Below are 19,948 nucleotides of genomic sequence, written 5' to 3'. Positions count from 1 at the left end.
ACCACCAGCAGTTCTTCTTCCCATTTGCCTATTTCATCAAAAGCCATCAAAAGCTATATAACTCCTTCGGAGACAGCATACGAATGGAGAAGTTTGAGTCGAAGTGACCAAAGAGTTGCACAATTTAAGACTTGTCAATTTCAATAACGAAAAAGGTTCGCCTATGAAAGGATCTCATTGCAGCACAAATCATGTCAACTTAAACTATAGCAGTAACTATGATGACCTCTTGATATGGAAGCCACATAGAGGTATTTTAGAATACCTCATTTGTTTTTGGGTTGTTTTTTGCTTATTTTTGGTGGTTTTAGTGTTTTAGCACGATTTGATCCCATAACCAAACTAGCCAATAGTTTACCACACTACCAGCAGATCATTGGGATCGTGGTGACAGAAGATCCGAAGTTTTAATATTATTAAAAAAAAGAAATACCCATGGTCCTTACGAAGCCCATTTATCTAATCTCCACACAAGGCTAAACAAGTTGTTTTCATTATCGCGTTTGGAGGATAAGAAATTAATAAGATGGGGAAGGATGGAAAGTCAAAAGAGGCAGGAGGAGGTAAGGGTAAGGGAAAACAAGCTGCGGGTACTGAGGAGACTTCTGGTAAGGGAAAAGGTAAAGGTGGTGGCAAAGCTGCTGATGGGCTCGGCACCTGCACATATGTCAAAGGTCATTTTTCTGTTTTGTATTTCGTTTTATTATATTATTTATAATCAGTAGTAACCATACTGTCATGAACTCATGATGCTAATAATAATTTTTTTACAGCAAGGCATATCTTATGTGAGAAACAAGGAAAGATCAATGAAGCATACAAGAAGCTACAGGATGGTTGGCTAAACAACGGAGACAAGGTTCCTCCTGCTGAATTTGCAAAGGTGAAATTAATGTGTAAACCCTAAGATAATCATTTCAATTCTACTAAATGTCTAAAATAGCAAGCCTTAGGTGATTCGATTTGTGATGATGAGTTTTGATCTGTTGAATTGTGTAAACAATCAGAAACGAGTGGGCAAATTGTTTAAAATAAACACTGGGCTTTTTACTTTGTTTTGTATTTTCAGCTAGCATCAGAATATTCAGAATGTCCCTCAGGAAAGAAGGGTGGGGATCTTGGATGGTTTCCTCGGGGAAAGATGGCAGGTCCTTTTCAAGATGTTGCTTTCAGTACTATTATTGGAGCTACCAGTGCACCATTCAAATCAACGTACGTATCTATTGTAGATGAAGCCTGGTCTTTTGTAAATTTAGAGTTAAAGAGTCATTGTTAGACCTGTTCTGTCATTCGATACCACCATTTTCCAGTAGCAATGAATCTTAAAAGAAGGTCATCCCATGCACTCAAATGGAGTTTATCTTAAAAAATGGACTTTCAAATGAAGACTGGTTCTATCAATCTTCTTCTACCTCTAGCTAGAAATAGAAACAACAGCGTGGATTGATGGCGTGGCTAATGCTACTGAAAATTGTTTCAGAGCCAATTATTCATAGTGTCCACAAGACTGCTAATATACAATAGCCAATAAATGTGATGTAAAGGAATTCAGAATAGGTTTTGGTAGATGCATGTTTCACTGCATAGTTATGCAAAGTTTACTTGGTGAATGCATTTTAATTTTTAGCTCAACCTGCTAATGCCTTTGCAATGATGTGAATTTATGTAGGCATGGGTACCATATAATATTGTCTGAAGGGAGGAAGAACTGAAAGGACCAGCAATATGGATTTCGCGCATAAGTGAACGTGGGAAATTAAAGAAGGGGTGGTGCTAGTGTGCTACAGAGACGAAATTTAGTTTTATTTTAAACCTTTTTATCTCGTCCTCCTACAAGTGAACATGATATGGGTTCATAGTGAGTAGTGACATAAGGATTTTCCTTATAGTATATGGTCTGGAGGTCTTTCTGTGATGTCTTATCTGGTTAAGTAATTGTGAAAGAAATCTCAAGTTGCTAAAATACACTAGTGAATAACCGAAAGTATGTATTAACGCGCCAGTAGAGATCTTTAAAGACCCATTTGCAGCAACTTCTTGTTTTCTAAGGAAGTTCAGAGTTTACATGCAGTCCTTAACTGCATGTTCGGTTGAATGCAAAAGATTTGCGAATCTATTCCGAAAATAGTCCTAGTTGGTAGAACTTGGGTCTATCTCCCTCTTAATATGCAACACGTTCAGAAACATACACTGGGCGGAAGTCGGAACAATCCTGTTGTGCACTTATGCTTTGAATTCATTTCACAAGGTCAGAGCTCAAGAGTCGAGACTTGATTTACTTGAGGTCATCATATTATTCTTTAAAATGGGAATTCGGTTATATTTGATGAAAATTCGGATTTACCAGTTTTGAGATCTACATTTCTTAAGAAATTAAAAAATCAGAAGCGTGCCAAAGTGTTGGATTGCATTTTCTCATTAAATTTTAGAAACATCTGAGCAAATGGAATGGAGCTTCCACCAATTTATAGAGTATGTACAACAAAATCTTTTAAATATCTATTTTCTACTACAGCTAACTAATAATCAAAGAAAAATGACAAAAAATGATTATAAAAATCACGTCTACAACTCGTCACGATCCACCAGTTTAAGACCCCAGCTCATATCTTCACAATGCCTTACATGAGGAACAATTGCACCAGTGTCGATCCCAGTTTTTGCCTTACAATCATAAAACGGAGGTGCATGGAAACAAGGCTCCATTGACATAGCACGGCTGCAAGGAGGATCTGGGGCAGTACTGTTCTCGGGTTTGTACAGAATCCATGGTTTCAACCCTCCAAGACCCTGAGCCACATAGCCAAAGGTTGACCATGAGCTTGTGATCAAACTATCAGTCAAGCTCAGGAGATACATTTCTGCCCATGCTTTCCTGTTGTGCGTCTTCTTCTCAGTTTGCTGGTACTCTTCATTACTTGGTTGGTACACCCCAATCACCTCACCAGTCACAGTGGGGTTTTCCCAATACATGTTCCTAACCATCTCAAAGTAACCTGAGCTTAAGGATGTCATCAAAACAGCTTTAGACTTACGATTTCCAGAGGGAGTGACAATTGGTTCTTGAACGCTAACTTCTGGCAGAAGATTCTCCTTCAGAAAGCAGGCAACAATCTGATCAAACACATATTGAAATGGGCCAGGACGAGTGTCAAATACTCTGATCTGGATTCCTAACCTCGCATCTGCATTGGCCAAGTAAACTTCATAGTATCTGGTAATCAAACCCCACACTGCATTTGAAGGGTGGAAAAGATATCTACCCAAGTGGTGGAAAACCGTTTCTCTTGAAGGAAAGAGCTTACTAAGTTCTTGGTCAAAAGATGAGATCAAGAAGAGCGATGGAATGAAATAGGTATCTGTTTTCATGATCAACCAAGGAATTTTTCTGAAAAGAGATTGATCTTGATCACAGAAGAACAGCTTATCATGATCGTCATAATCATGGGCAAGATGAAGATATAAATAAGGTGGTAGCGAGTCCATCGAATTGTTTATGTGATTTTTTTTCAGCATGTTCCCATAACACTGAGGAGATTTTTGATCAAAGTTATTGAATTGGTTAAGAGGAAAGTCTAGGGGTAGCAACCAGGATTTCTCCGGAAATGGTTCACAGAATAGATCATCTATGTCTTTTCCACGGTCAACAAGTAAGACTCGGTCTGTTAGGAGAGCATAGAGAAATGCTGAAGCCAGAGTTAGTATCCTGTTGCCTAAGCCACTATATGATATCCACACAACGTAATTACAATCTGTTGATGTAATGTGGTGCCCTGACTTGAGCTTCTTAACAGTTTTGTTGTAGGATTCAGTGTAAGGACCACACCGTCTATGGAGATCTTCATACTTTCGCAACATGGTTTTAAGATGAGAGGAAGGTTTGTGAGGTGAAGCTCTGCGATACAAGACAGACTGATATCTGCTTAAACAAGACCGTTCCTCAAATCCCGTAGTGAGAAGGCCATCAAGCAGTTTATCCTTATGCTCGTCAACAGGTTTAGATGTAGCATCTTCTGAACCTAAGCGAAACAAAATAGGCAACTTAACACACTTTATATATACCACATAAGACGAGATTAGCATCAAATGAGAAAACTTGGCGGAAAATTTCATCAGGTGACAGGTGACAGGTGAGAGTGTGTGCAATTGCAATTACTGAGTGACATACTGCTATCATTAGGGTTCAGTGAACCGGCTTACTACATCGGACTTGAGAGATCTGCATACTAGTAAATAAATTTGAAAACATGACTTGAAATATACATTCCTAACATGAAGTAATAAACAAAACAGTAACCAAATGACACAAATAAAGTACCTTTAGCATGAATAACTCTAGCATCGTTGTACTGATCCAATGATGAGCCTTTATAAATAACTGAGATAGTAACAAAAACAGGCAAAATCATTAAACAAGCAACTAATATTCCCATTGTTTTCATTGTGTTTAGTCCAGTTTTCCTCTCTACTAGTCTAGACACACTCTCATTTTCTGGATCTGTTTGCTGCTTTGAACTATTCCTTATTCTCATCATATCCATTTTTAATTCTTCATTTGGGTGTTAACCATTTTTGGAAAGATGGAGAATCAAGTTTTGAGGCTGGAGCTGTAAATGATTGAATGTGTCAGAAGTGGAATTTCAAATGTCGGAATATTTTCAAAGTATCATAATATATCGGGAGTTGTTTTTTTAACCGTGCCAAAAGGGTTCAGGGTTGATCTCGTTTCTCACTCCTGTCTCAATTGATTCTCAATCTCGTTGCAAAAGATGGCATTTAGACTGAAAAAATTAGTGAACGGCTTGTGCATGTCTGGAAGATGGAATCATGTGGCTACTGCTGTTCCTGCACCATTGGGTACTTCAATGATGAGTCATGGGAATATATTTGCATTGCCTGAGAATGATAAAGAATTTGAGTTTGGTAGTAATATTGGGTCTATGGAACTCATGGCTGTTCCTAAAAGAAAGGTTATCTTGTTTTTGAGTAAAAAAAGTTGCTTCCTTTGCATAATTATTCATCTTTTACTGCTTTATGTTTGATCAATAATATGTGCCAAGTGTTATAGATACACATTGTTTGGTATGAAAGCTATAGTTACCTTGTTAAAGGCATCAAGAGTTTTCATTTCAGTCTCTTGGAATGACTAAGAAAATTTGTCCAACTTGCAGGTCTCTAAACACAAGAGAGGCATAAGAAATGGACCGAGGGCTTTGAAACCTATTCCACTTATAATGCGATGCAGGTAAGATATTTGTCAAAGTTACATACCTTTAACAGGGATCTGATTTGTGGATCTTGGGAAACAAGGACCATAATTGTTTGTTTTTACATACCTTTAACAGGGATATGATTTTCGATTCATGGTTTACAAATAAAAGAGCTATTGTCTCTTGAAAACTTTTGTGATTAACAAGATGAAACAAACTAAACACACAAATTGTACTTGGTATTGGGAGGTATTGAGAGGTTCAACTTCTTCCCACAAATGAGTTTTTCTTATGTATCTAGGTGTTTGTTTTGACAAATTTAATTTAAAGTGACAAAGATACAGTCACGAGAGCATAAAGTCGTTTCCTATATCTTAGTTTTTGACTTTGTGTTAGATCACAAGGAACACAAATCCTAATTTTTGCACTTGATCTGTAAGTAATTTGGTGAGAGATTTTGTAGGCTGGCCTTCTAGATAACGGGAGCGCAATTCTTAATATTTGCACATGAGCGTAGAGCAGTTTACATCGTAGTCTTACGCATCTGATGCTAATATGCTTTTATAGCCCCTAACCCTCCCACTCCACAAACAATAGAGGTAATTTGCCTTGGAGAGACCATGCCCTGCTTGCTGAATTGGAACGAGTGAAATAAAGTTGTTCATCAGGAAGACTTTAATATGAAGACATCTAGAGGTTGTTGATGAGATGGAATGAGCACGGATGAAGCAAGGTTTTCAGGACGCCCATCATCTGGCATGAATAACAGGATTAGCACATAGAAAAGTAGAACTTTTGATATTAGAACAAACATTTGGTGTTATACTCAAGTAAAGACCAATATCTCTTAATCCGATCCATGTAACCATTAAGCATGAGCATGATTTATGCAAGACTATTGTTAGCCCCCACGCCCTGTAATTTTTTGATGTCTTCCATATTGTAAACCAACTATTTTCCTATATAAAAAGTGTGAGAGAAGGCTGAAATTAATTAAGCCCTATTCTCTTTTCCCTCTCTTCTCTCCAAACTTTCTTATTCATTAGCAATAATATGATTTTACCACTATAAATATACGATGTGAAACCACTTTATGCGTTAACCCTGCAAAATCTTTTACCATGTTACTTACAGATCAAGTGCATAAGTTATGAATACTTCTATTCCTTGTATTGTAGCACAATGTGAACCGACTTTACAATTTCTTGTCTGCATCTTTGTTACTTTACATTAAAATCTGTGAAGACAAACACCTATGATGTAAACACACATTTACATGGAGGCCTGGAGTGTTTACCTATCAATACCAAGTAGGACTTTTGCTTTTTTATTCCATCTTGTTGAATAATCTTTTCAAACTCTTCCATGGCATCTGAGCTTTGATCAATTAATTTGATCAGCCGATTCTTCATTTCTATACTCCAACTGCCAATTGCAAGGTTTCACCTCTTGTGTTCTCTGAGATTCTTTCCTATATCTATTGAGTTACAACATTGAAATGTTTTCTGGTGAACCATGTAAGAGCTGCCAAATAGTTTTCTTCTTCTTTCCAGTACGAGTTATTATGTTTTATACATACTAGGAAAATATGGATAAAGTTGGACTTTTTTTTGTCATCTTTACTTGTGATACTGAAGCCAAAAATCCATCAAATTGGTCTAACATTTCCAGAAGCTTGGAGGAGCTTGCAACATGTTGAAAAGGTTTTCTATGCTATGTTGATCAATTATAAGCTAAGGGAAGGCCGTCTTGCATCATAATTTGTAAAATCTTATGTTCTTTTACTTGGGTGATATTTTTCTGTGCTGTACATGATGCTTTTAAATGTTCTAAATCCCTTCCTCTTGTATGAGCCTGGTTGCTGCGTGGTGACATTGGGTAGATTTAGGGAAATGTTTTAAAGTGTGTCTCTCTGCTTGTGCTATATACTTGCTAAATGAGAACTTCCAAAAATTCTATAGACCCACCTCCTCAGTGACGTTAGTGGTGCTTGTCATTAGTTTGTTGGTGTTACACTGCAACATCAAAAGTCATGTTAATGGATTCTCTTAGGTTTGTCTGACAGCATAAGTGAAACTCATTTGCAATCTGTACTAACCCTTTCCATTGGTGTGGATCTAGCCCAATCCGTTAGATCAAGTATTCAGTTGTATATGTGTTGTTGAAGGGATCCTGTGTTTGCTTACTTTACCTTGCTTGTTGCAGGAGTTGCGGACGAGTTAAGCTGCCACATTTCTACTGCTGCAGTGGGGACAGGGGAATAACAGGTGAATGCGCAGAAGAGTTAAGCTGCTACATTGCTGCAGTGGGGACAGAGGAATAACAGGTGAACACCAATGATGCCATCATCAACTGGTGAAAATATCAACTTCTGTAAGACATACTACTAATTTGGGCGAAGATTTTAAGTTCAAGAGATCCTATCATCAATAACTGTGTTTGTTCTATCAAAGTTTTAGCTTATACTTGATGTCAATATTGAGCTTTGATTAAAAAAGGCTGTCAAGTATGGTATGTCGCCAGTAGCGAAGGGATGAGTAAGCTTTATTCATTTGTTCTCTGTTACGGTAAATGCAGCTGACGAAGACCATATTTGCGTCAATTTCTCATCTTTTCCCTCATAGTTTGATCTTGTAGTCCATCATTGCAAGAACAAACATGTTTGGTTTATGATAGGCTTTGAATGTTTTTTGGATCATTATGGCTCACATATAATCATGTCTTCATATCATTCTTGTGTGTTTTTCAAAATGTTTCTAAGACCCAAAGCTAGGTTTTGACGTCCAAGATTTTTGGCTGCATTCTGCTTAAATTTTTCGCAAGTTTCAATGTGTTACTGGGAGATTGGGCATCCTGTAAAATCCCATATTGTTGGGCCTTGGGCTTAAGGGGTTTGTGGGCTGAAAATAGAAGACAGGAGAGAAGTCTCGGGGGGCTCCCTCTCGGAGGTTCGCTATGTCTTTCTCTCTCTCTCTCGCCCCTGCGGGTTTTCTCTCATTTTAACCCAAAATCAAAGAGAGCTAGGGATTTCTATGACATGAAATTGAAGAACTCAAAGTCGGTGATTAAAGAAAAAGGTTGGGTGCTTGCTTGTAAGTGTTGCTTTGGCTTAAGACAAGTAAATTTCTACTTTCAATTTTCTTAAGAATTGGTGGAGTTTGAAATTGGTTTGAGTAGAAATAATATATATGCGTGTGCTGTGATTTGTGTCAGGATATATCCCTTGCACTTGAATTTCGTTTGTAACATGTACATATATTATAAGAAGATTTATATTGTTCTTTGTTTCGACTATTTGGTATGTTGCTGCCGCGGAAATTCCTTGTAAACGAAAGCAAGGTGGCGAAGTGAGCACATGGTCTGTATGTTCTTCATTTTGAATTGGTGGAAAATTAGTTTTACATGTACCACCCGATAATATGCTACATGAGAGAGATGTTCATGTTAGCCATTAACTTGTGCGGAGCTTTATTCTTAACTTTGCATGGTGTGATATCTATACTGTTTAGTTGCGTGTATGTGTATCAATTAATTGAGTGGAGTTAGGCCTTCATGTAGAAACCATGTCGCTCAAGTGGAATGTATTTGTTGAACCCACTTTGACGAGAGTGGCACTATCGACAATGTTGAACCCATGCCTTACTAGTGCGGTAAGGGTACCAAAGTAGAACCCACTGTCAAGAATGGAAGTCGATGCCATCGAGCGTATGGCGAAGAGCTCTTATCCCAATTTGTGAACGTGGAAAGCTAGTAATATTGAACTGTTGAGTTCTAGCATTGAACCGTCGAGCTTCAATGAAAGAACTACGTATGGTTTGATCCCTTGAAAGGTTCGTAGGCAGCCACTTGGCACAACCACTTTATGATCAGAAATATTGGTTGTCTTTGTAGATATTTGATCATTGTTTGATTTCGTGATAACGTTGGTTAATATATATACATAATTGAGGAGACGTAGCACTCTCATTTGTGGATGGTCATTTGGATGTGGATAAAGTCATCATAGTGAACCCTGGTGGCTCGAATGATGTTATGTTGAACCCACTTTGATGAAAGTGGCGTGACCAACGTTGAACTCATGGTGTTAGAATGATAATTGATGCATGTGACCATGTGGAACCCATGATGTTAGCATGCATGGCAGTCAATGCTTGTGAATAAGTTGAACCCATTTAGCACATGAAGGTCAAACTCATCGAGTATATGGCGAAGAACTTATCATGACTTTCTGAGTATCTCGATCTTTAGAGACATTAGTCCTTTACGAGGAATTATTTTTATTGTGATGATCAGTTCCGTTGCTTATCTTGATAAGCAAGTACGCAATAGATTACTTTTATTTACTAATGACATCATGAGTAATGCATAAATTTGTTTTACCTGTGTTGTGTGTTAATTTCCTCATTTCTATCCTTGTTCTAATTTTTTAAAGATTAGTTGGTAGATGTTATATGTTGGTAGATATTATTATGCCTTTACAAGTTTCACAGGAGTTTGTTGGTTGAAAGCACTAAAATGTAACTAAGGTCTATGGGTATTAACTCAACCTTTTTTGTTTTTTTTAGAAAGTTTTATAGTAAGTATTTTTTTTGTTAAGGATGTAAATCTTTTGATAGCGATGGGATTCAGACGTATATATATTTAACTTGTGTTTTCGGTAATGACTTTGTACGAGGTGTTTGGATGATCTGGTATTTGCGTACTAATTCTCAATGTTGTAGTGATTTTATTTTTGTAAACCAGTCACTTAAACTGCTCTGGCATTGGTGGAGACGGTTAAGTAGCTAGACTGATCAATGATAAATATATTGCTTTGAATTTTAGGTTACGACAGGATTTATGTTTATAAAATGTTGAAAATACAAATGAGACTGGCTAATTTCGTGTCATAGGTTTGTAATGTTTGGGTTTTGGGGCGTTACAAATCTCATCCTAACTCCCATGTCTTATAGCACCCATGTTTTCTTATGCTCGGAAGACCTTGCCTCATCGACTGGGTTACCAACTTAAGTCAGTATGAGTGTAGGATATATGTCTTGTGGATGGTGGTTAAATTCGTTCAGAGTTTGCTTTTGGGCTTCATAGGGAGTGTTACGGACCAGACTGTTTTTGGGTGAATGAGATGACATATATATGTTCTGTTCAGATTTCATAATCATAATAACTCCTAAAATAAACTTTTCTAATAACCAGTGTTCTAAAAACTGGTCTAGGCGCGCTAGGTGGTGCATGGCGGAACTGTTTTTGTATGTAATCGTTTTATAAATTGGTGGTCCGATTAGGACCCAGGCGGGTGATTAATTGGCCAGGCGGGACTGGACGGTTTAGAGGGTCCAAAATAAAAAGAAAAAAAAGACAGACTTAAAGCCCAATTAAATTAAAAAGGCCTACTAGGGCTTACAACTAGTCTCTGTGTGCGTGCACGTGCCCTTACAAAAAAAAAAAAAAAATTATAACCACACTTTTCTAGAGAAAGATTATATTACCTTATTACCCATATTCCAAATTTTAGTGACATCATTTGTATAGATTTTATTTTTAGAGTTTGTAAATTTAAATAAGGATAAAACGGTTTACCCATTTACACTATTACATGTATATAAATAATTAATTAAATAAATAAAACTCCTATCCTGTCTAAGTGCCGTCATACCAACACAATCAACGTTTCTCACATGTTGAAGGGAACTTTTCAAATGCTTCTCTCAATCTATTCTACAAAAAAGTTCACCTTGCAAAAGTTCTAGTTAAGTTACATATTATTGGTAACTATGGCAGTCTTGTTAAAATCCCAATTGGGATAGCTCGTTAGTGCAAGTAGCCGGAGTAGTTTTTTAGCGCGACTAATATTATGATATACCTTGCAACATGTTATTTTACATAAACCATATCAAGTTTTAAATGAATGTGGTGAGAGATGAGGCGAACTCAATGAGATAGAAAAAAATATAACTACAACTTTCTTATCAAGATTATTATTTATTCTATCGAAAGAAAAGAAAAATATAATAAAATTTTATTATTTATAGAAAAAGAAAATAAAGTTTTTGTCAATACACAGAAGCAATTTGTATGGCGAATTGATTAATTACTTTGTTACCCATATATTTAAAAAATGGTTATTCGTTTTTTATCGAGCAACCAAATGAGGTAAGTGAAATTAACATTTCAAATTATATTTGTTTTTCCAAAATAAGAGAGTCCGAGAACCAAACGTTGTAGATAAACAAACGTTGTTCATAAACTCATTCTTATTACAACTCAAACAAATAAACAAACTATCTTCTCCATTCCAATTCCAGTTCCATGTCTTGTTCAACAGCAGCTTCCTTATGTTCAACAACTTCTCTTCATTCCCAAATAAATGGCTTCGGCTCAAATAATCTCAAGCCTCAAAACCTATCTCTCTCTCCACACCTTTCATCCAGGTACACTTTTTATACTGTTTTAACAAATGGGTATTTGATTCTGTTGTGCACAACGTTATTATTGTTTAAAATGGCAGGAGGAAGTGTAGGATGGAAGTGAAGGCATCGTCTCGTGTTGATAACTTCTCAAAGAGTGACATTATAGTTTCTCCTTCAATTCTCTCAGCTAATTTCGCCAAGTTGGGCGAGCAGGTTGGACTATTATTAAAGTTACATTATAGCTCTTATTCGTTGTAGCATATGAATTTAGTTTTCAAAATACTATTTTTCATTTTATATAGGTAAAAGCTGTGGAGTTGGCAGGATGTGACTGGATACATGTTGATGTTATGGATGGACGTTTTGTGCCAAACATTACAATAGGACCTCTAGTGGTTGATGCATTGCGTCCAGTGACAGATCTTCCATTGGACGTGCATTTGGTAATGTTCTATCTATACCACTTATTTCTAGATAAGAAATTTATGGATCTGATTGATATTGTTTGCTAATGGAGAAAATAAACAAATGCTTTAGATGATTGTGGAACCTGATCAGCGAGTACCAGATTTTATCAAGGCTGGAGCAGATATTGTCAGTGTTCATTGCGAGCAGGCTTCCACCATCCATTTGCACCGGACAATTAATCAAGTATGATTTGACTGTAAAACTCTTGATTATTCATTAATTCATATATTATTCTACTGGAAGCCTAGTAGCCATGTTGACTGACCAAAATACCAGACAGCACAATTGACATTCCGTGGCACCAAAGACACCATTGATGTTCATTGTGGTGCAACATAGTTTTAGGAGATATTGGTGTTGCCTTCTCACATGAAGGAAGGAATTGTTGTTGAAGTGCCTAATAGAGTAATAGATGAGTAAGGGGTCTGCAAGCTCCAATATACCAGTGCCTGCCATGCTTATCTGGGGAAGAGGAGCATCAACCAGTGTACATTGCATAGTATCTCCCACCACATATGTGTGCTACTTTCTGTTTCGTTCTTTTTTAAGTGGAGCATTTCATAACGTTCACAACTGCGCATCTCCTACATGTTACTAAATCTGATGTAGTTTAAGTGTTCTTTGTCCATGGTCCCAACCCATACATTAGGATCTTAGGGTCTCAATAGACACTTCCCGGTTTATTTCCTTTTTCTTTTTCTTTCTCAATCTGATGTATTAGTGTTACATACAAAAATTCTTTCTCAAAACCTGTATTTGTTTCTTATGCTTCAGATAAAAAGTCTGGGAGCTAAAGCTGGAGTAGTTCTAAACCCTGGCACACCGCTAACCACCATAGAATATGTACTTGATTGTAAGGCTTATATTATTGCATTGTTAAAGCTTGCAAGATTTTTATATATGATCTTAGTTCTTCTGCCGTAATAACAGATTAATCCTAGTTCTCTTTTTCACTTACTCTGGCCTTACAAACATATCATATCGAATGTATGGAGAATGAAAATGGTCAATCCTTTAAAAAGAAAATAATGAAGGAGAACAACATTTTCCTGCTCCAAGATTCACGTTGGGAGGTATTATAGTTTTCACGTGAGAGATCGCGCTGATCTAGCATTCAAGGTTTCTATGTTATTGTCTAAATATTGACTCACCGACTGTGAATTGGTTTCTAGAAAATGTTTACAGATGATATTGAGTTTAATAGGTGACAACTTCGGATACGATAAATGGAAGAACAAAACTCAAATCAGTGATATGAATTGTGGCCGTGGATGAATCCTATTGTGGTAATGTAGTAAAAAACATTACTAGGATCTTGTAAGATAGTAAATCAAGTAAATTATTGACTCGTTATAATGTAGATCAAAGTAAAATTTGGCATGGGTTTTTTACTCATGAGACAGCTATATGTATATGACCTTCATTGTCGGTAATCTAATTATCTATAGAAAAATTACATTTTTATTTTCACTCCGAATGTAATTATCGATGAAAACTAAGGCACACTCAATGATAGTCCTACAAGGATAAGTTTCCTCCTGAAAAGCTATATATATATATATATATATATATACAAAAATTCAGCCTTTAATTCAACTTTTAAGTCCACAATTTTGCCTGGATTCGTTTACAATGTGGCTCTATCCCTCCCCATATATATATATATAGCCGGGCTCTTAAAAGGACCTTAAATAAGGACCAAATCTAAAACAACCCACAACTTCACTTACAAAATGATTTAAAACCTAATCTTTTGTGCATATGATCTACTAACCATAAAGAACATCTCTACAAAAATTCAACTCGTTTAACCATAAAAGATATCAAACGAGTTGAATTTTTGTAGAGATGTTCTTTATGGTTAGTAGATCATATGCACAAAAGATTAGGTTTTAAATAATTTTGTAGGTGAAGTTGTGGGTTGTTTTAGATTTGGTCCTTATTTAAGGTCCTTTTAGGAGCCGGGCTGTATAGGTATATATATTCAATCTTTCCCTAATTTTACTGAAAACTTTATAATGCTTGGGTTCTATTGATGATGAAAAAAACTGACTATGAATTTTGTTTGCATTCGAACAGGTGTTGATTTGGTCTTGATTATGTCTGTTAACCCTGGATTTGGTGGGCAGAGCTTTATTGAAAGCCAAGTAAAGAAAATCTCCGACTTGAGAAGAATGTGCGTTGAGAAGGTAATGACATAAGCATTATACACACACGCACACACACACACACACACACACGCACGCACGCACACACACACACACACACACACGGTTTCTGTTCCAGGTTAATACAAAGTTAAAACGGAGGTCTTCACACTCCTGATAGTCCGGAACTTTGGGTGTACAGGGGGTGAACCCATGGATCGAAGTGGATGGTGGAGTTGGCCCTAAGAATGCATACAAGGTACACTCATTTTGCTATCTATGTATTGACTAGTATACATGTAACTATTGATCATCTTATGTGACACAAGGATGTTGGACTATGATGAGGGCCTGGCTGATGCAGTGATGTGATAAACATGCACACTCTAACAGGCACACACACACACATCAGAGCACAGCAACAAGTTATGCATGGGCATGCTTGTTTGAGAAGTGCTTCCTAACTGCCCAAGGATCTAAATCCTTAAATTATTATATTACTTGCTAAGGGGAAAGGAAGCATCGCTTAAATTTTGAACCTAATACTGAACTTAAATGGTTGAGAAATGCTAAGAGAAATGACATTAACCTTGTAGTCACTATCTACACCCAAGGGTTTTACCAAATCTATCCAGCCCTCTAAGGTACTCAATTAATTTCTTCCAGAAAATTTCCGAAATTCTCAGTGTCGAGTCTCACCGACTACCTGCAATGAACTAATTCTAGTCACTGATGTGGTTATAATGGTAATATTGATATCGACGAGCTGTGGAAGGAACATTCTATATTTTTAAAATTTCTTGTTAATTATTGTTATTAGTATTTTTAAAATGGTTAGTCTTATCAATATAAAATAGTCATTGTAGTATATTTCTTTTGCTCTTGTATATTTGTATAATTGTATGATCATGCGTGTTTCTTACCTCAATCTTTACTTGCAGGTCATTGAGGCTGGAGCCAATGCCTTGGTTGCAGGTTCAGCTGTCTTTGGAGCAAAAGATTATGCTGAAGGCATGACTTTATTGTTCTTTTCTAACTTTTGTTGTATCATTCATTCTTTTCTGCTATATGTATAACTTTTTATCTTTTATTCTTATCGTACTTCATACTTTGCATGACATGCGTAAAATTACCCAGTTTTTTTATTTAATTAAACTCTGTTGCTTTGCAGCTATAAAGGGCATCAAAACTAGCAAGAAGCCTGTAGCAGTAGCAGTGTAAAATATGAACCACTGCAGCAGAGCAGATACCAAAGTGTTTACTGCATTCTTTGTTCAATGTATGCTTACTATCTATTATTTCATTGCATTATTTAATTTAAATGTGCGATTCATTTATTGATACACTAATTTCCTTTTCTTATGTTTTGTATATGGTCACATCTTTTCACAATTGTATTTCATTCTTCAAAAACACCACCAGCTTAGGAATTATGAACTGTGATACCTTAAATGTAATGTTATCAATATACAATGGTTGTGGCATATGGCTTTATTGGGAGGCAACAAAGGTTAAAATAACAAAATGTTCGGAATCAACTAAGCAAATTATGTTTCTTTGCCCAAACTCTAAACCATCCGAATGGATGCTGTGCTCAGGTTTCACATGCTGGAGATGGAAAGATTTTTTACTTAGAAATCACCATAGCATAACCTTCTCCGAAATATGGGAGATTGAGAATAGGATGGATGGAGATACTTCGAACCAATTTAAGGTCTTATACCGCGAATATTTTACTTTGTCAGAGTTTAGTGAAATATAACTTATTCTTCTGAAATAGCAATGGAGAATAGTTATTGATTTTTTTTTTCATGCCGGCATAGACATTTCGCATTAGAAGTTGTCTATGCTGGCTTCAGGTGTCATATATATATAATCTCCAGTTTAGGTCTATTGTGTTCAATTAAGTTGTACAAGCACGTTGATTCCATTTGAATGATTATTTCAACAATTTGCTTGTTTTTTTTTTTTTTTTTTTTTTTTTAAATTTTGTGTTTGCAGATGATAGGTCTATTGTGTTCAATTAAGTTGTACAAGCACGTTGATTACATTTGAATGATTATTTCAACAATTTGCTTGTTTTTTTGTTTTGTTTTATTTTATTTTATGTTTGCAGATGATAATTGCACATAGTTTATAAAGACAGCACATAGCCAGCTCTGGAAGGATTCAGATGTACCGTTACTTTTCTGGGTTTGTGGTTGGCAAAATAAAAATGAGAAAAAGGTTGGAATTCTGTGTAAGCACTACTTAACGTTATGCAAGCAATGTAGATCTTTTGTAATATGGAATCAGTTTATGACGCATATCTTTTTGACAGTTCTATATACATGAAGTCTTGAACTAAGCTATTCTCATTATGTTTTCGTTGGTTACGTTACACCATCCCATCCTACTTTTTAACCACGAGTGTTGCTAACCCAGAAGATTATTGTTTGAAGGCAATGAGAGAAATTTGCTATTTTTAATTTTTAAAACCAATATTTTTGTCAAAAGTCAAATTGGAAAAAAGAGGAAATACATAGTCAATTGTGTAGGGGAGTGATATTCTCATAAAGTTATCATGCACGCGTGGAGCATAAACGAACTCAGGACATTGACCTCCAAGACCGACCTGTGAGCAGCTCTCTCGAGAACACGCATGTACCCAGCATAGGTGAACCCAAGACATCGACCTCCAAGACCGATCTGTGAGTAGTTCCTTTCAGGTAGGTGGTACGAACAAAGATGTCTCGGTACGAACACATGGCCAGAGACAGAACGCCTCGAATAAGGTCACCACCAAGGGTAATCATTACCAAAATCTTACTTTATTTGACTTCCCACCACCGAAAATAGGGGCTAACCGCTAACTCCCCAATCAACACACGACTTATAATATAACCCGGCCCAACACTCGCTTCGATCTCCCACCTTTACACGCGTGTCAAGAAACACACGTGTCTTCCGGATTGACATTTCCTTAAGCCTATAAATACCACCTATTTGAACTACGTCGGACCTGATTTCTCTCTCTCCTAAAAAGAAAAACCAAAAGAGGATACGTAGGCAGCTCGCTCATAAGCGAACTCGGTCCCTCCAGAAAATTTCAACCCTCTTCCCTCTCCCTTCGCAAACACTAAGGAAAACCAAAACACTCCTTTACAAATTGAATATGAAAGAGTTCAGAAAAAGCGTCAAGGTTAAAGTAATTTTGTGATAAAAAGATGTCAATGTAGTGGGAAGAATGGGAATAAACTTTTCGAAGCCATATTTTGGTACTACTACCATAAATTTCAATATTCTTGTCAAAGTCCTGAATTTAATCGTCTTAACCTTTGAGAATGTCCTTGCAAAGTTTCTACAGAGTTTCAGAGTTTTTCTTCCTTTTTGTAATATCATATTTTAAAGATTATGTAAGACTTACATTAGTTCCATCGACGCATAGTTGCATGTTTCATTACTTTCATCAAGAATACACATGGTATAACATTTCCGGTTTTTGTTTTCTATTTTGTTTTTGTTTTTGTTTTTAACTTTCTTTTACAGATCTCATTATTTAATTAGAGAGTGACTCTCCATGACGGGAGAAAAAATAACTCTCTCAACCAATTTGTTTTTTTAATCACTCACAACGATCGGGTAGATGAAAGGTCAAGTATATCATTGACGCGAAATTAAAAACGGCTCGGTAGATAAAAAGTCAAGTATACTCTTGACGCGATATAATAAACGGCCCGGCCAACCGAAACGACCTAGTGTATATAGTATGAACAATTATTGTTCATTGATTGTTTATACCTCAATATAAGTTATGAATAATCATTGTTCATACATATTTTGAGTATGAACAATCAATGTTCATATCTCAATATAATATATGATCAGTAAGAACACCTATTGAAGTATGAACAATCATTGTTAATACCTATTTTGGTTGTTCATATCTTAACATAAGTTATAAACACTCATTGTTCATACCTATTTGGGGTATAAACAATCACACATATTGGAGTATAAACAATCATTGTTCATATAAAAAGTTGATGTATGAAAAGTAATTGTTCATATCTATTTGGGGTATGAACAGTGATTGTTCAAACCTATTTGGGGTATGAACAATCAATGTTCATACCTTAACATAATGTATGACCAGTACGAACACCTATTAGAGTATAAATAATCATTGTTGATGCCTCAATATGAACTATGAACACTCATTGTTCATAGCAAAACGACATAAAATGTAAAATCGGAAAGTATTTATTTCAAATTCGAGCTATTTGTCCTTACAGGTTATTTTCACTTGAAAATTGGTTTTCAGGATTATTTTCACCCGAAAATTGTCCTTGAGAGTAATTAAGAAAAACAATGGTTCTAAGAGTAATTTTCACTCGAAAATGAGCCTTGGGACCAATTTCTTGTTATTTAATCGCAGAGTTATTATTTTGTGTATGGTTTTGTTGACTAGATATCTAATTGATGGAGTTGTTATAATCCTATTAAACTATGTGTTTAGACCCCCAAACCACTTATCATAATCATCAGTTTGTGCCAAAAAGTCATTCAAACAGAAGCTATCTTCTATATAACAAAGAAGGGTGGTGTTGGACATCTAACACTACCCCCTAACTTTTGGATCTAGCTTATGAGGTGGTGAATCCTAAGGCCTATGAGGTGTGTGTTGTTTAATAGTGTGGAACAAGAGTGTTGCATCATTCTTAAAGTCAACAAATGCGGCTGGACTTTTAGTGAACTTCAGTTGGGCTTTTAATGGGCTTCGATTGGAGTTTTTAGTAGTAGGATCTTGTCCGATGGCACCGAAGAAAGCCAGATATCTATAAATCTAGGGGCGGATGGTGTCCGAGCCGGGCGCGTATCTCGGTTGCCGATAGAGAGGAGGATGCTTGGCGTCGGTAAAGACACGGTATTTGTCTTGACGCACGCGGGCAAATACTAGTATCTAATAAAAAAGGACGGTGTAGGTACATAATAGATCTAAAAGCTTATGGGTTTGTGGGCAGGATAATAATGGACAATAAGAGTAGTGGATCATTATTGAAGTCAACAAAGGCTGTTGGATTTTTTGTTGAGCAGTTGGGCTTTTTTAACTGGGCTTCAGTTGGGCTTTTCATTGTCGTACGGGCTATGTACTAGTATTCAACAAAAAACAAATTTATAACGGTATTTTCTTCAATACGCCAAAAGTCAAATACACTCAATGTGCACCAATCCATACCTCTCATCCACTCAAACCATGGGTTGAGGATGTATTGCACAAAAGGCAAATTTTTTTGAGTGAAAATTTTCACAAAAACCCAAATCTCAATGAAAAAGATGCCAAATCAAAGGCAACAAATTGTCTCATTGAGTCTACTCAATGTGATGCACATTGAAGAAGCACTCAATCAAAATCAAAAGAAAAATATAAAAAAAAGGGCCTCTGAGCCACTAACTACTGGCCTAGTGGGTGCCTCTTTCTCAATTAAAACCTTTGAAAACAAGAACATACATATTTCTTGATATATGCCCTTTTAAACCGTTCTATCTTGGGAGATAGTTTCCCATCAACCTTCAAGCACCGTGAGGGGGAAAATCTGTCTTAAGGACATAGTGTATCTACACTAGGCTCGGATTTAATTAAGAAGTACAAGACACTTACAAGACAAAAGGTTTGTATAGTTTGGTAATTGGTAAAGAGTAAGTACAATTAAGTTGTATATTCCTAACAGATAGC

General features: G+C 36.3%; 4 protein-coding genes across 4 annotated transcripts; 3 read left to right on the top strand and 1 right to left on the bottom strand.

Annotated features, from left to right (window-relative positions):
* The first annotated feature begins 85 nt into the window (after positions 1-85).
* LOC147522408 (FKBP-like peptidyl-prolyl cis-trans isomerase family protein) lies at positions 86-1,963 on the top strand. Its single transcript, XM_086593267.1, has 4 exons — positions 86-674; positions 774-883; positions 1,070-1,212; positions 1,670-1,963. The coding sequence occupies exons 1-4, from the start codon at positions 527-529 to the stop codon at positions 1,710-1,712; spliced, it is 444 nt and encodes a 147-aa protein (XP_086449393.1). The 5' UTR covers positions 86-526; the 3' UTR covers positions 1,713-1,963.
* A 427-nt stretch (positions 1,964-2,390) lies between these two features.
* Positions 2,391-4,638, bottom strand: LOC147522407 (galactoside 2-alpha-L-fucosyltransferase-like). Its single transcript, XM_086593265.1, has 2 exons — positions 4,319-4,638; positions 2,391-4,019 (listed from the first exon to the last, which is right to left on the bottom strand). The coding sequence occupies exons 1-2, from the start codon at positions 4,539-4,541 to the stop codon at positions 2,566-2,568; spliced, it is 1,677 nt and encodes a 558-aa protein (XP_086449391.1). The 5' UTR covers positions 4,542-4,638; the 3' UTR covers positions 2,391-2,565.
* Positions 4,598-7,908, top strand: LOC147522406 (uncharacterized). Its single transcript, XM_086593272.1, has 3 exons — positions 4,598-4,970; positions 5,172-5,245; positions 7,416-7,908. Exons 1-3 carry the CDS (start codon positions 4,770-4,772, stop codon positions 7,531-7,533), a joined length of 393 nt encoding a protein of 130 aa, XP_086449398.1. The 5' UTR covers positions 4,598-4,769; the 3' UTR covers positions 7,534-7,908.
* Positions 7,909-11,308: 3,400 nt separating this feature from the next.
* On the top strand, positions 11,309-16,579 carry LOC147522405 (ribulose-phosphate 3-epimerase, chloroplastic-like). Its single transcript, XM_086593246.1, has 10 exons — positions 11,309-11,638; positions 11,716-11,830; positions 11,920-12,060; positions 12,155-12,268; positions 12,860-12,938; positions 14,165-14,274; positions 14,435-14,491; positions 15,174-15,243; positions 15,404-15,511; positions 16,349-16,579. The coding sequence occupies exons 1-9, from the start codon at positions 11,517-11,519 to the stop codon at positions 15,451-15,453; spliced, it is 858 nt and encodes a 285-aa protein (XP_086449372.1). The 5' UTR covers positions 11,309-11,516; the 3' UTR covers positions 15,454-15,511; positions 16,349-16,579.
* Positions 16,580-19,948: the final 3,369 nt, after the last annotated feature.

Source organism: Coptis chinensis, chromosome 1 (assembly GCF_015680905.1).
Source record: "Coptis chinensis isolate HL-2020 chromosome 1, ASM1568090v1, whole genome shotgun sequence".
In the NCBI taxonomy this organism is placed as follows: domain Eukaryota; kingdom Viridiplantae; phylum Streptophyta; class Magnoliopsida; order Ranunculales; family Ranunculaceae; genus Coptis; species Coptis chinensis.
This window is presented reverse-complemented; position numbering and strand designations above follow the sequence as displayed.